Consider the following 15,279-nt stretch of genomic DNA (forward strand, 5'->3'; position numbering starts at 1 on the left):
AATGTAATTGTCAGTAAAGACAATTAATGATAATAATAATGTATTAATATTAAATTAATAATAAAATTATAATAATTATTATTTTTATCTAATAAAAATAATAATAATAAATCAGGCTCCAGCATCCCTGCAAGTGGTTTCGAAAATGGATTGATAATAATAATAATAATATTTGTTAATTATTATCTAATAATAGTAGTAATAATATAATTGTCAGTAAAAAGAAAATTAATGATAATAATAATAATAATGTATTAATATTATATTAATTATAAGAATGATAATAATAATTATTTTTATCTAATAAAAATAATAATAATAAATAATGAATCAGGCTCCAGCATCCCTGCAAGTGGTTTGGAAAATGGATAGATAATAATAATAATAATAATAATACAATAAACACAGATACAATGAAAAAGATGTGCATTTTATTTGAAAATTGACAACTTAAATATTTGAGCAGAGCTGTAAAAAAATTATTTTTCAAAACAAAATGATTTACATACAACAAATCCATTAACTGACATATTTTACACACTGAAAGGATTTTGGCCAAGAGGCAAATGTAAATTAAACCACAGAATTAATTCTCCATCAACAGGAATGCAAAACCCAAGCCGATGCATTATACCATAGGAGCAGAATGCAACAAGGTATTATAAGGCAAAAGTTAGTCTGCACACAACAAGCACCACACAGGTATGAGCTAGTGAGTTAGCATTCATAACTGCCAATACGCAGAATGCTTGCTGGGTCTCCTTTCAGTATGGTGCTGGTTGCATCCGACGGTAGTTTGTTTTTTTACTTGTGTACATCTGTCAAAATATTGCAAGTTTCCCTTTGTTTACACAAATAAAATACATCAATATCTCAGCATCATTCTTAAAAATGACTTCTAAAGTATTTGACAGAGCAGCTTGTAACTAACAGAGACACTTGCAATATGTTGACATGTTGATTTTGCTGTTTTGACTGACCAAAGCAAACCCACAGCAAATGAATGATACGTCTGAAACTAAACTATCGAGATATTTGGAAGTCCTAATTATTTCCCCGGCAGAAATAAATCTATGCTAAACAGCCTCGTGCCCATCTCTGAGACAGGACGGGACAGTGCAAGCATCATTAACGTCCATTACTGCAAAAGTAACACAAATTAATATAAGTGCATCGTCAGAGTTTTCTCTGTCTTAGGCAACTCAGCTGTTGTGCGACAGCGACTTCTTGTGCGAAAGCTCTGCTGGATGCTCGGAAGCGATATTTCTGCTTTTGTTTTTCCAGAGTATTAAGTTAAGAAGAAAAGATATTCAAAATGGTCTTGCCTTCTACCTTGGTGACCAAAAATCTACCTTGAAGATTTAGTTTTTGCAGTTGCTCCCTGTAACTTCAACACACACACACACACACACACACACACAAAGCATGGCGTGATCATGTTGAAAAATGCTCTCCAGCAATATTTCTGCCCTCAAAGCACTGTATGGAGGCTATGGGCATTAGACGGAAAAGTTATTTGAAGTAGATTGTTTCTCCTAAATGAGAACGGACAGGCTGTTTAACAATAAATACTAGAGAGATCCGCACAAAGAAAAGTCAGATGGTGATGAACAGATCGCTATGAAACAACGAAAAACACTTTGTTCTTATAACTCTCTGGGCATGAATTACATCTAAGCCCACAGATAGAAATCTGTGTCGAGCTGTCAGTGGAGTCTCCTTGAATTCTCATTAGTTCTTCATCAGTCAGCACCATAGAGTGTTTGCATGTTGGCCAGCAGAAGGACACAGACATTAGCTGGTGGAAACAGAGTTCTTTGTGGAAGCTCTAGTCGCTGGAAAGGTTCTGCAGGTAGGTGAGGATGTGCTGGATCTTGACTAGCCGCTCTTTTAGTGTTGTCATGGAAAGGACAGACAGCTGGTAACGTGGATCCACAGGAAGAACAGCTAGCAGCCACCAACAGCATGCTGGACCATTAGGTGTGGCCTTGAAAACAAAGAAATAAAGAGAGAGTGTTAGTGTCTTATGTGTACATTTCAGGAGTCATATCCTAGAGACGCACAATATATCAGTACCTTAATGGTTCTACTGGAAATATATTTCAGCCAATATTAGATATTTAATTGTGCATGCTCTTTTCCTCTGTTTTACATTTAGATTACCTTTACCGTCAGTATTATTTACAGAAATTTGATTATTTTAGCTTTTATTTATTTTAATTTTATTTTAAATATTAGTAATTTTATGTGCTTGTCATTCTCATTCAGATTTTTTTAATATTTCTGCTTAGCTTTCATTTATGTTTATTTCAGTTTTAGTTTTAGTAATTTTAGTATGTCAACCTAAACTTATTCTATTTCACTTCGCCAAGGCAACATTTGTAATTTTTGTTAAATATTTTTAGGTTTAAAATTTTTCATCATCTAATATTTATATTGTATTTTATTTCAGCCTTATTTTACTTAAACAAAAACCAATTTTTAATAGTTTTAGGTAACAATAACAACACTGCATCTAATACTCACTTAAAGTTAATTTTCTTTAAAAAAAAATTTAAAAACACTATTAAATGTAATATTTAGCTAATGTCAATTCAATTAATAGTTATACTTTACATTAAAATGTCGTGATGCCTAGCCTAAAACTACTGAAATTTTTTTTTTCTTAATTTATTTTGACAAAATATTATTTAATTTTAATATCTGATTCTCGGTTATCCATAACATAAGAAAAAACAAATAATTATATAAAAATTATTTTCGGCTCATTGGTATTGGTATTATTCAGTCCTGCTTCCACCTTTTTAACTCAACAGCAGGCAGATCAAGTTTCTGAACACCACTGATGTGACGTTTTACAGCTCTTTTTCAACTCAAGAGGAAATTCTCAGTTACACAGAACATTAAACTTTTCTTTAATCTGAAAAAAATCAAGGAAATTATGATTCCTCATAATATGACCCCTTTAATATCAGGCTTTCTTTTTGTAAAAGAGAAACGATGAGCTAAACTAAATGCTGATGAAACTAGCTTGAACATCTGTACAAATCCTATTTGTACTCAGGAATCACAGGTCAGGCCCTTCAAATCGACCATAAAGCTCGGTTACGTTCATGAAGCTTACACAACCATAACCTCCCTCCGTTATTATTCAAAGCATGGCGCCTCTCTTTGGGACAACACACTAATATGCTTACCAGACAGTGTGTGCGCGTTTGCGAGAGCTGCCGGATTCACTTCCGTTCTTTCTGACACATTTATGATGTAACAGCACTTATGCAAACGCAACCCTGAATGCACTTTGACCTACTTCCTCCCATCCAGACAGCTTCAGGGCAAATAAAGGAGAGAGACAGAGCTTCTTTCAGTAGTAGGGATTTTAACAGAGCGGGAAATACCTGGATATCAGCCTCTCTCTCTGGCATTGGCCCAAAATGCTGCAGGATCTGGTTCCGGAAGCGGTTTTCTAGGTTCTGAAACCATTTACGGGCCTGGTCGTACACCTGATCGTGTAACACTTGTAGCTTCTCCAAATCCTCCTCATCATTGACCTACAATGCACAAAATTGATCAATTCTCAAGTTTTTTTAATACGGTCTCTTTAAGTTTAATTTAAATTCTGGTCAACATAAACTGTAGAAGGACATGTGGTTTCCAAACAAGATATTTCTTTTCCTGCATAATATAAAAATGTAAAAGTATAAAAATTTATATAACTACCTAATTAAAGAAAAAAAAAATCCTTATTGTTGAGCTCTGAATGCTATCATAACTATATATAGACAGATATTTTCCAACATTCCTCTACATTACAGTAATCTAAAAATCTTTTATATCCTCCAGATATTTGATTTCATTCCACACAAGAGGACATAAATTCTAATCATTTCTTAGCAAAAATGTTTATAAAAAACTATTAGTTGGCTTTATTCTTTGTGATTTTTTACTACTTATAAAACTATGGTGCTAAAATTTTAGTAAATGTTCTTAGCATAAATGTTTCTAAAATCTTTAAATAAAACTACAAATTAATAACAAAAAAAAATTAGTTGGCTTCATTTTTTTTTTTTTTAAAAAAAATTTAAATAATGTTTCATACTTGGAAACCTATGGTAAATAAACTAAATTATATTTAGTATTTATAGTATATTATATATTGTTATTGTTGAGCCCTGAATGCTCAACAATAACATTAAACATTCTTTTCATGCATTCTTCTACAATACAGTAATCAAAAAAATACTTTCATACTTTCATATCCTCCAGATACTGGATGTTGGCAATACAGTATCCGTCTCTCATTCCACGTGAAATGACGCGAAACCTCTTTCCTCCGATTGTATCCACAACAGAGCGCCCATCTGGGAGGAAATGCACACTGCGGATCTGGAGCATGCAGCCGTAGTCCACAAACCTTCATATATCATAAAATACAAGTCAGCTACACAATCCACTCACGGTCCCAGGAGATCACATATAAGCACACACTTACCCTTTCTGGGGGTCACTGATGCACATGCCAAACTGACGTGTCCCGGTTTCCATGCAGCGTCGGATCATGAGACGGTATCGTGGCTCAAACACATGAAGGGGGCAAGGCACAGTGGGGTAGGCCATGGTACAAACAAAGATGGGCACATTCTTTGTTAAACTGGGGGAAAGACAAATAACATAGAGAAGAGATTGAGTGTGATTTGTAGATTAGATATAAGGACTTATGCAAATATCCCATATCATATCACAGTGTGATATAATTCACTGAATTAAATACTGTACAAATGAAAGGTACATCTCATTTTTTTATTTTTCTCTTTTATTTGGAACTGGATAGATGAATGAATGAATATCAAGTCTGCCATCAGTGCAAAAGCAGCTTCACATTCTGTAACGCTTCAAAACAAAATGATGAATCTGATTGGATGAGCCACAAATGAAGCAGTTGTGTAAACTTACTCTGAGAGCTCTTTTGTTTCCTCTGTATGCAGCTTCAGTCTCTCTGAATGTTCCTTGGATAGATACTGCTTAATGATGTTATCCAGCACTTGTGTGATTGTGTACTTTCTGAATGCGAGATACTGTATGAAGAATCAAACAGAGGAGGAAGAGAACCGCAAGAGAGAGAAGATGAGGAAGAAGAGAAGTGCAGAAAGAATTGGATTGGTTACTAATGCAAAAGTCATTTAAAATGTACTTGAAAGTATCAAACAATGTATAAAAAGCCATGACAGTGCACAACAGTAAGGATCACAGAATGGTCTGAAGTCAGTGTGAAACTTGTGATAGTCTTGAAAGCATTAGTTAAAATGAAAATTATAAAGAAATCAGTAATGTTAGGATACTATGTAATCACTTTTAGCAGAAATGGTTATGGACTATAAATATAAATTAAATACAAAAAAAGGAGTATATAAATTATTTTAATTATGAAAAGTTTTAATATTTTTTATAAAAAACTATGGTGCTAAATCTTAAATAAACTAAACTTATTAAAATAAAATATAATAAAACACAATTTTATGAATTAATATAATTTATTTAAATAATAAATTTTACCTTATGAAAAAAAAAAAACCTTGTTGAGCTCTGAATGCTATTATAATTAGTTGATTTTTGCTTGCCATTCAAATGCAGTCTGTGATTTTGAGACAAACCTCTTTCAGGCTTTCTTTGCAGAGAGGGCACTGGGGATTGTGGTCTAGACAGCGCTCCAGACAGTTTTTGCAGAATGTGTGGCCACAGGGTGTCGTGACTGGCTGATAAAATAATCTAGAAAAGAGACAGGAGATGATCTTGAGCTATATTAAACAATGACTGACACTTTCAATTTCAGGGTGAAAGCAAGTACGCATTCACTGACACATATATGAACCTGTCCTCTGGCAGCTGAGGCTTTTTGTTTTCTGAGGTAAACATTACAGGCTCTATTAGTGTCTTCTATACATGCACTATGTAATTTGTAAAATAAGCTATTCTAAAACCCTGTTTACAACTGGTTTTTAAAATCCATCTCAAGTCTTATCACAAGTGGACAATGCCACAGTCTTCAAAATACCAAGTTAAAAGTAGCTGATATCAAATAACAGTGAAATCTTGTGAATCCAGCTACCAATTTTGATACCAAAACAGAAACCTACCAAAACATAAAAAGCCACATTTTGACATTATATTAAATATTATAAACTTATAATAATATAAACTTTTTTAATCAAGTCAATTTAAAACGATTGAGAATTCTGCAAGAAATGTTGATTAATAAATTAATAACTTGCTATTAAAAACATTCCTTTTAAAAGTTACATTTTGACATTATATAAAATATGAACATTTAAACATATTTAAACATTTAAAATATTAATTTACAAAACAATTAAATCAATTTAAAATAATTGAGAATTCTTAAAGAAATGTCAAGCTTTTTCATAAAATATATATTTTTAGAAACTATTTTGCTATTTAACACATTCAATCAAATATTAACATTATACAACATAGTAACAAAATAAAAAAAACAAATACATTTAAAGTAACTGAAAACTCTGCAAGAGATATTTTTATTTTATATTATTTATTCTAAAGCTAATATGGGAGAAACAGTGCACTGAGTAATTGTACTTTCCTCCTTTTCTTCTTTATTAGGCTTTTAGTTGATTTGACTCTAGAAACACACTTTTTCCTCACCTCATACAGAGAGAGCATTCAAAATCATTTGGGTCCAGCAAGTATTTTGGCAAGGTTCGATGGGACTTGGTTTCCTCAGTAACCACAGGAGTAGCTGCACTGGCAGTCGCTGAAGGAGAAAGGTTGAAGAGCGGAGAGATGAGGACACCACTTTATTTAGGGCAAACTCAAACTGCAGACATTTTCAGCTAATGATAGCAATGCATTCTGCTCACAGTGCCAGCGGAAGTAAGGCAAACCCAAAAATTTACATATTTTAAACACTGACTGATCATTAGGTTGCCTGAACAGAAAGTGGAGTAATCAGTCATTGGAAAACCACCAGCTACATTATAGTTTGGCTGTCATAAAAATGTTCAGATGTGCAGTCAATACAGTATTTGTGTGGCTTTTCAACCTTGTTTTTGGCATCACGTTCGTATCAGGCGAGACGACTTACCTACTTGCTTTTTATATTTACTGCTGTGGCTGTAAGCCACGCCAGGCCCTGCTTCAGACACAGAAAGCTTCCTCTTTAGCAGCACGCCTTTTTCTGGGTCACCCAACTGAGGGGCAGAGCTAACTCTTTTAAGTCCCTCCTCTACAGCTCCTGCTATCCCGTGAGCACGAAGTGAGTGAGCTCTACTCAGGCCAGAGCGCTCCAGACTTTCAGACCGACCTGGTTTCTGCAGACATAGAAAAATGAGGTGTTAAAGTATTAAGAACCGCTAATGTCACAGCTAACTAGAGATCTATTTCTAAAGCTCATTTAAAATACAAGGTGCTAAAGGGTGATCAGCAAACCTCTGAGGTTGTAGGGGGCTGGTGGGGAGATGCTGCCTGTGTGTCAGACTGGTGCTGGGCTTGCAACTGGGTCTGCTGGTCTCGATCCTGGCCCTCGGACACCAGGGTTTTACTGCGTAAGTGTGAGGAAGTGTTGTGGGTTGTCTCTCTCAAACCAACCTTGACATTATCACAGGCCGGAGCCAACAGGTCATGCAAGATCTGAAGATGAAGAACAAAAAAGATGAAACAAAAACAGGCAGTTTAACAGAGGTTTAGAAGACAATATAGACAATATACACTCTTATATGCAGTACCATTCAAAGTTTTTTATTTTTTTAATTAATACTTTTCAAAAATTCTATTTCAAATAAATGTTTTTAAATGTTCTACTTCCTGAAAAAAATGTATCACAGTTTCCACAAAAAATTTCTTGAAATGTTTCTTGAGCACCAAATCAGCATATTATAACGACGTCTGAAGAATCATGTGACTCTGAAGAATGGAGTAACGATGCTGAAAATTCAGCTTTGTCATCATAGAAATAAATTACATTTTTAAATATACTAAAATAGAAAACAGTTATTTTCAACTGTAATAATAGTAATTCACAACATTATTGTCTTTAGTCTATTATTGATCAATGAAAATGCAGCCTTGATGAGCATAACTTCTTTCAAAAACATTTTGAAAGAAAAAAATCTTATGACGCCAAACCGTTAAAACGGTATGTTGTACACAACTAATCTTGCTGCATTCCGTTCAAATTAAGATAAATAGATGGTAGGAATTAGGCGCCTCTAGCTAGTGGTTATACAATACAATCCATCTTTATTGTCAACCATGGTTGAAATTTGTCTTTGACCACACCAGCGAAAGCCAAATACACATACAAACACATACTACAAAACCATAACACTGAATCACACTTTTTGGTTAATAAATCCGATTGCAGCAGGTACAAAGGATCTTTTATAAATATTTGTCTTTGCTCTAGGCATTAAAAATCGTCTCCCAGAGGGCAATAAAACAAACGGATCACACAGAGGATGAGTTGAGTCTTTTAAAATACACTCCGCTTTCCCAACGCTTATGCCTCATAACTGTTATTTAAGACACCAGTCTTTGTTAATGTTATTGAGAGATCATGATTTCTACTCTAAAATAGATCTCAGTCTTAATGTAGGCCAAAGAAAGGCACCTAATTACATAAGGGAGTGCGTTTTAAGCCTTCTGTAAACACACACACACACACACACTCTGAAAGATACACATTATGCAACGCTCACAGCGCACTTTCTTCGTCTTTCTGTGGGCTTAGGCAGAAAGTCACAAGGCTTCATCAGTAATAATTATCTTACATAATTTAATTATGGTCCATAACTGATACAAAACAGCAGTTTGGCCCCAGCACATTACAATAAGTTGACCTTTAAGAACACAAACTAAAACTGTATCTTGAACAAAGAACAGTTCTGTCTCCAGTGCACTGACCCTCTGACCTACAATATTAATCAACACTGAGTATCGTGAGACCATACCTACTGTGCCAACACATGGCTTTATATGGTCCTGAATAAACAAAATACCTGATAAACCCACATGCATATCAGACAACTTAATGATGCTGTAAGCAAAGGTTGCTACAACTTCCACTAGACAAATTATAAATGAAATAAAAAAATATGAATTAAAATATGAATTAAATAAATTAAAATATAATATTGAGTAAAATAATACCAATTTGAGATGATGCCTAGCTTATTTCATCAGTCATCTGAGGGTGTTTATTTGTTTTCTAAAATATCAATTAAGTATCGATACTGAAATTCAAGTTGGTAACGTAATGTGCAATTTTCATTATCATTTCCACTGATTTAAACTACAAAAGCAGAAATTAATCTCACCAATTCCACCTCTTGTTTGGCCTGATGGAAGTTTTCATCCAATGCCAAACACTGAAGGAAGACCTGCAGAGAGTCATCTACATGACCCATCTCTTGGAGAATTTTTGCTTTCTGGAAATATCCCTGCAAGAGAGAGAGAGAGACATATCAGAGTGAATAGAGCTCCCAGTAGCACAGATGCTGTTTTTGGGTTAATCTGACTTGAATGGGACTGAGAGTCTAGTCATGTTAATGGCCTCATGCTAATAACAGAGCTAGACACTCTGAGATAAATACACACTCGAGTGACCCACATCTCTGCCTTATCCCTACCTGTCTGTATCTCCTTATCTCACTTGTCAGCTTGGCAAACATCCTTTATACCTTAATCATGTGTTTAACACAACTACATCCCCTCAACGGGTTTTCCGATATCAACACAAGACCAAAATAAATGTAGTAAAAACTGAGCTAATTTAACAAATATAGGTCAGAAAAGAAGGTGCTGAAATTCCCATTTCAAATGAATAGCAATCATCAGTACTGAAGAAGAAAAACATTCAAACTCATGTATGGTCAAGAATCTACAAAAAAGCAGGACTGAATAATATGAATCCGATAGCCCTTTTCTGTGACATAATAATTAGCATTATTGTTGTGAAATCTGCTGATTAAATATGTCACCATGGTAACATTCTCTATTTGGGAAATATAGATTTTGTAATTAAGAATACTGTAAACAAGCGAGTAATGTTTTGCACTTATTATCATTGTTTTAAAGCAAAAGTGTATGATTGATTGAGTGATTGCTTATAAACACAACTATATTCATAGCAAGCAACAAGTGAATAACAGAAATAGCAAATAAATAAACTATATCAATTTTTCAAATTTGTCTGTTTAATTTCTAAAACAAGCCACATTTGTTCCTTTATATTTATATTGTTACCATTATATTGACTAACTACGTGATTGTTTATATTAATTTATTTTTATGTCAATAAGAAAATCATTAAAAGTAAAAAAAACAATCTGGTCTCACTTCATTAAAAACATTAAGCAAATAAAAAGTAAAGAGTCCTAGAGGAGTTCAACAAATGTGTATACATGAATTTATAGGCGTTATAGAGTTACATTATAGCAGTATAACTAACAGCTATTATTGTAACTGAGAAAAAACAAAAACAAAACATCTAAATATATTATAGCCAAGCATTTATCCTTTGAGTTATGGCTATAACATTTGGAAACTTAAGTTTGCCACCTGTTTTTAAAGCAACAATCCAACTACACTGTAAAAAAAAAAAAAAAGTTGACCTAACTCAAAAAAAATAAGGCAACCTATCGCAGTCAGCTTAAGTTAACTCAACTAGCAACCGACAACTTGAAAACTTTAGTTCATCTAAGGAATAAATGTCAGTCTACTGAGTGATAAAAGATCTGTCAGAGCAACCAAAGATTTTTTAGCATTTAGCAATGTTAATCTTTTTTAACAATCCTTTTTCCTTTAGATTTTTGTTTATTTTCAAAACCTTCTACATAATATGGGTAGTATTCTCCTCTTAAACTAAAGGCAAACATTTATGCTGATAGACAAATGCATTTAACAAGATGCAATGAGATGCACATATACAGTACCTCAGCACACGATTCTCAACCATGGTGAGGATCAACAAATTTTAAATCAGTAAAAATATGAACTCTGATCCACATGAGAGCTAACTGACAGTGACAACAGCAGCAGCAGCATAAATTAAGCCAGTAAAATTTAAAACAATTATAATATTTTAATAATAATTAACATAAAATGTTTTTAAGCTGCAATGCATGCTGGGAACAAAAAAACCTTTGCTAGCGACATGTTTAGAGTATTTTTGTTCAGTTCAACTTCACACAAAAAATTAAACTGACTTCTCCTACTAAAAATTATTTGTTCAGGCTACTTTTTTACATTGCTTAGTAGAACGTTTCGAAAGTTGGATTTTTTACAGTGTACTTAAATCTGTGCAAAAGCATACTGATGTACTGTAAATTAGTCATCTGTGGCAGTACGTGATAGGAAAATTCATCAACGTACCTCTGGGGATGGGGTAGCGATCAGGCAGGACTCCCAGTTTTCTAAAGCCTGACGGTACTGCTTCAGTCCTCTGTGAGCCTCGGCATGGCACACCCGCACCCACACGTTACTAGAGTCTGAGATAAAGAGAGAATCAGTTAGAGACCATGACAAAACACAAAAGCACAGCTCTAACTACCACTTATTTAAGTCTGTCTGACAAGCATTATGATATTATTACAATACTTCAAATGGCATAGATTAAATATGTAAGATCAGTAGACCAAGGAGACATTTGTGCACTGAAATGCTACAGGAATAAAGGGAGAGAGGATGTGACACTGCAGCAGCACAGCCTTTTTTCACAAGGGCAAATGAGGACACACTAGGAGAGATGAGACTACCGCACTCTGATTACACTGACTCTCTGTGATACGTTCAGGGACTTCATGGATCTGAACCAACACTTTCATCAAGATACGCATCAAGAATACAATGTGACAGAGGGTTATCAAAGAGGAAGTGTCCCAATTTTTGTGTAGAGTGGGCAGAAGGTTCTGACATTATGTAGCTGTTATGTAACTTCATCAACATCATCAAATATTTCCTGTCAACCGCTTAAAGATGATAGATTTTCATGAATCAACAGTACAAATAAAACACTGTGGGGCAAGAAGCCCCCTTGGCTAAACTTTCACAGAATGTATAAGTGACTTTTGATATCATTCTTATTAATATTTGTGTCATTAATGTAAAATACAAAATCTACTAGTCTATTTAAAATTGTGCTTTGACAATTTAGTTGAATAACTGATGACAGACAAAGCAGAATCCCAGTAAAAGACACCCATCAGAAAGGTACATTTGTTCTATAACTTATATAGAGGCATAATAATATTTACATATTTAAATTAATTAAACATATGTTATAATAGCAACACTATGAAATCAAACTGAATAATTTCACTCAATTTGCCTATACATTCTAATGAAAAGTAAACATGTCTGAAATGTACATGTAATTTTCCATATTATTAAATAATAGCCCCATGAATAACAATAAGTATTAGATATAACAATAATAATGCTAGTAACAACATACAATAGGTAAAAATGGGGCCTTCTGTGTCTAGGATATAATTTTGGGGTCCAATTTTATATTTTCACTTAAAAAACTAAATATATTTTTAAAATATATCCATCTATCTTTTTTCTGTAGGGTCTTGTTAAAAAAATTGGATAAAATACATCAAGTATAAATGACCATTTTGCCCTACTTTGACATTGCAGCCATTTCAAATTCCAGCTGTTGCTTAACAAATGCAACAAATGTATTGTATTTTTAGTATTTAGGCAACAGGACAGAACATTAAACAGCCCTTAGGCATCTCTGTATTGAATAAACACCAAACACCTAAACATTGTGGCTATTACATATAGTTCTACTTGTTATTATCAAACTCAGTTTGCCTCAGATTACAAAACACTCTGTGTCACGACCTGCCTTACACAACGCGTGCCGAGTGCGCATGCGCCGTGCGAACGCGTTTTGTAATACAGGCACTCGCCAGTTACATGATCACTGAGGGCGGGGCTTATACATAAGTTACGGCTGTCAATCCAAATGTTGGTCAGTGGAACTCTGTCCACCCTCGTACCCTTTTAATAAACAATATAAGACGTTGTTACTTTGCTAGTGGCGTTATTGTCAGGTTAGTAAATATCTTTAGACACAGACAAGGATGTGAACTTACCAGATTCTAAAAACTGACTCGTTAGTGCAATAGCATCGTCGTACTGTTTACTCTTCAACAGGGTTTCAGCTTCCCCAATACATTTAGTTCTTTTCACGTCTTCAGGGAACCATTTCTCTAAAAGTCCACATAGGATCACATTCAGTCGGGGATCCCCAGGCCTCCTCCTAATGTCTTCACTGCACAGTTTGCATTTGGAAAAAGTGCAATGCTGTATACATCTCCTACAATACGTATGTCCACAAGTCACCGTCACGGGCTCGGCTAAGAAACTATGACAGCCAGGGCAGTCGGATTCACAATCCGGTGTCCAGTTTGGCTCACTTTTTGCTGAGGACTCTTCTGATTTCTTCTTGAAGTTGCGCAGAACGCATTCGGCTAAACTGCTCAGCTGGTCCGGCCGGACTGGGCCATATCGGAGAGCCATGGAAAACATATCGACAGCCTCTTTGAGACGATTTTCCGACGCTAAAGCATCAGCTTTCGATAAAACTAGTTGACGGTGATCAACACGGTCTTCCTCGTCCCAGTCGCCGTCCGTTTCAGATGCTATAAAAAAACTCCCTCTTTCCTCCAAAGCATATTCTTGGTCTAGTCTTCGCAACGACATGCTTGCGAGTGACATTCACAGATACGCCACCGAAAAATAAATTAAAAAATGTCAAAGCATTCTTACAGTTCTCGGTACAGAAGAACGTATTGACTCGCGGTCCTGAACATACAGTCGTTTTGTCCGTGAGTTACGTAAAAATAGCATCACGTGCGCAACAGCGAGCGCGTCTATTGGCTGCCGAGGCGCATTACAAAACACAAAACTCTTGAGTTTTGTAACTTGCGCTCGGCACTATGGCGAGCAAAGGCTGCTATGAAAGAATGCATGGAGGCAAAGATGTCAGCGTGTCATCAGTCATCAGCGTGTTAATACTTCTATGCTGCGCATTTTAATGCAGAAAAGGAAAATGACACGATCTCCCCCTAGTCATAACATCAGGAATGGGAATAACGCCTCTTTTGTTTCACCGCTATGAAAAATGAGATGAATAATTTCCTGTGTCAACGGTGTTTTTGTGTTGCCTGTGGGCTTTACATATAGGTTGAACGTCTGGATCTGTGTTACTCAAGGGTGTTAAGACTGTAGGAATGTCAGTAGTCATGTAATAGGTTATATAGGTCAACGCACATACGTAATTCCATATTGCACAAGAGATAAGTCTGATAGCATTTTTCCTTTACAAAGCATCAGTAGCCCATAGATCAGAGCGTCTTTTTCCGTGGGGAAATAATTTTCTCCTCACCACTTTAAAAAAATAAGCATGTTCTAATGCTCACTATTAAATTTTAAAAAAGTTATATAAGTCATTTTTATAGAGGTAGGCTATAAAGTCCGTTCTCCAAAAGTTAAGATATTATACTTTATTAAGATTTCTATCATATTTATCAATATGTAATGAACAGTGCTGGGAAGATTACTTTGGATATGTAATAGGATACTCTATTTAGTGTAACTATTTCAATTAGCCTACTTTATTACATTTTTTTTTATTTTTTTATTGCTTAGACACTAAAAGTGATACTTGAGGCCTACTTAGTGGAACCATTCACTCATATACCTAATCTTTAGACCAAGTCTGCAAAACTATAAGCACATTACATGCTTTAAACTCAGTTTGACATTGTAAAACAAACTTTTTGAAAAACTCAAAACAGTTTACACACATCATTCGAAACTAACAGCTGTTTTTTTTTTTTTTTTTTTTTTTTTTTTGGGAAACACTGCCATTTTAATGCCACACTCATTTACTGATGACCTACACACAGTGAACATTATGAAAACACTTATACATTATTTTTTCACTTAGTAATCAAAACTTTTTTTACATTTTTTTTTTTAAAGAAATTATTTTGACCCCCTTGCATTTCTGTTTACATTGTATCTATAGTACAAAGTGCTTTATAAATAAAACTGACTTTCTGACTTGGCTTATATGCATATTCAGTGTGTGTGTGTGTGTGTGTGTGTACAGTTCAGTTCAGTTGTATAACTGTGTAAAATGCACGAGTCATACATACTGTATATACAGTGTATATGGGCGTATGCATGCACAGTATGTGCGAGTGCTATGACAAACTCCTGTGCTCCACT

At 34.6% G+C, this 15,279-nt stretch overlaps 1 protein-coding gene across 1 annotated transcript; it reads right to left on the bottom strand.

The window, feature by feature from the left end:
* Nucleotides 1-409: 409 nt before the first annotated feature.
* lonrf1l (LON peptidase N-terminal domain and ring finger 1, like) lies at nt 410-13,898 on the bottom strand. Its single transcript, XM_058785642.1, has 12 exons — nt 13,137-13,898; nt 11,404-11,519; nt 9,348-9,470; nt 7,462-7,662; nt 7,118-7,343; nt 6,679-6,787; nt 5,652-5,766; nt 4,954-5,075; nt 4,493-4,651; nt 4,252-4,414; nt 3,399-3,551; nt 410-1,987 (listed from the first exon to the last, which is right to left on the bottom strand). Exons 1-12 carry the CDS (start codon nt 13,759-13,761, stop codon nt 1,829-1,831), a joined length of 2,271 nt encoding a protein of 756 aa, XP_058641625.1. The 5' UTR covers nt 13,762-13,898; the 3' UTR covers nt 410-1,828.
* Nucleotides 13,899-15,279: the final 1,381 nt, after the last annotated feature.

The sequence above is a fragment of the Onychostoma macrolepis genome, chromosome 08, assembly GCF_012432095.1.
Source record: "Onychostoma macrolepis isolate SWU-2019 chromosome 08, ASM1243209v1, whole genome shotgun sequence".
NCBI lineage: Eukaryota > Metazoa > Chordata > Actinopteri > Cypriniformes > Cyprinidae > Onychostoma > Onychostoma macrolepis.

Excerpts from the sequence above, each read along its gene's own strand:
- lonrf1l (XM_058785642.1), bottom strand. The coding sequence starts at position 13,761 with ATGTCACTCGCAAGCATGTCGTTGCGAAGACTAGACCAAGAATATGCT. Across the intron at positions 11,520-13,136 it reads GAGTCAGTTTTTAGAATCTG|ACTCTAGTAACGTGTGGGTG; the intron begins GTAAGTTCACAT and ends TCTTTATCTCAG. Across the intron at positions 5,076-5,651 it reads GCAAAGAAAGCCTGAAAGAG|TATCTCGCATTCAGAAAGTA; the intron begins GTTTGTCTCAAA and ends TTCTTCATACAG.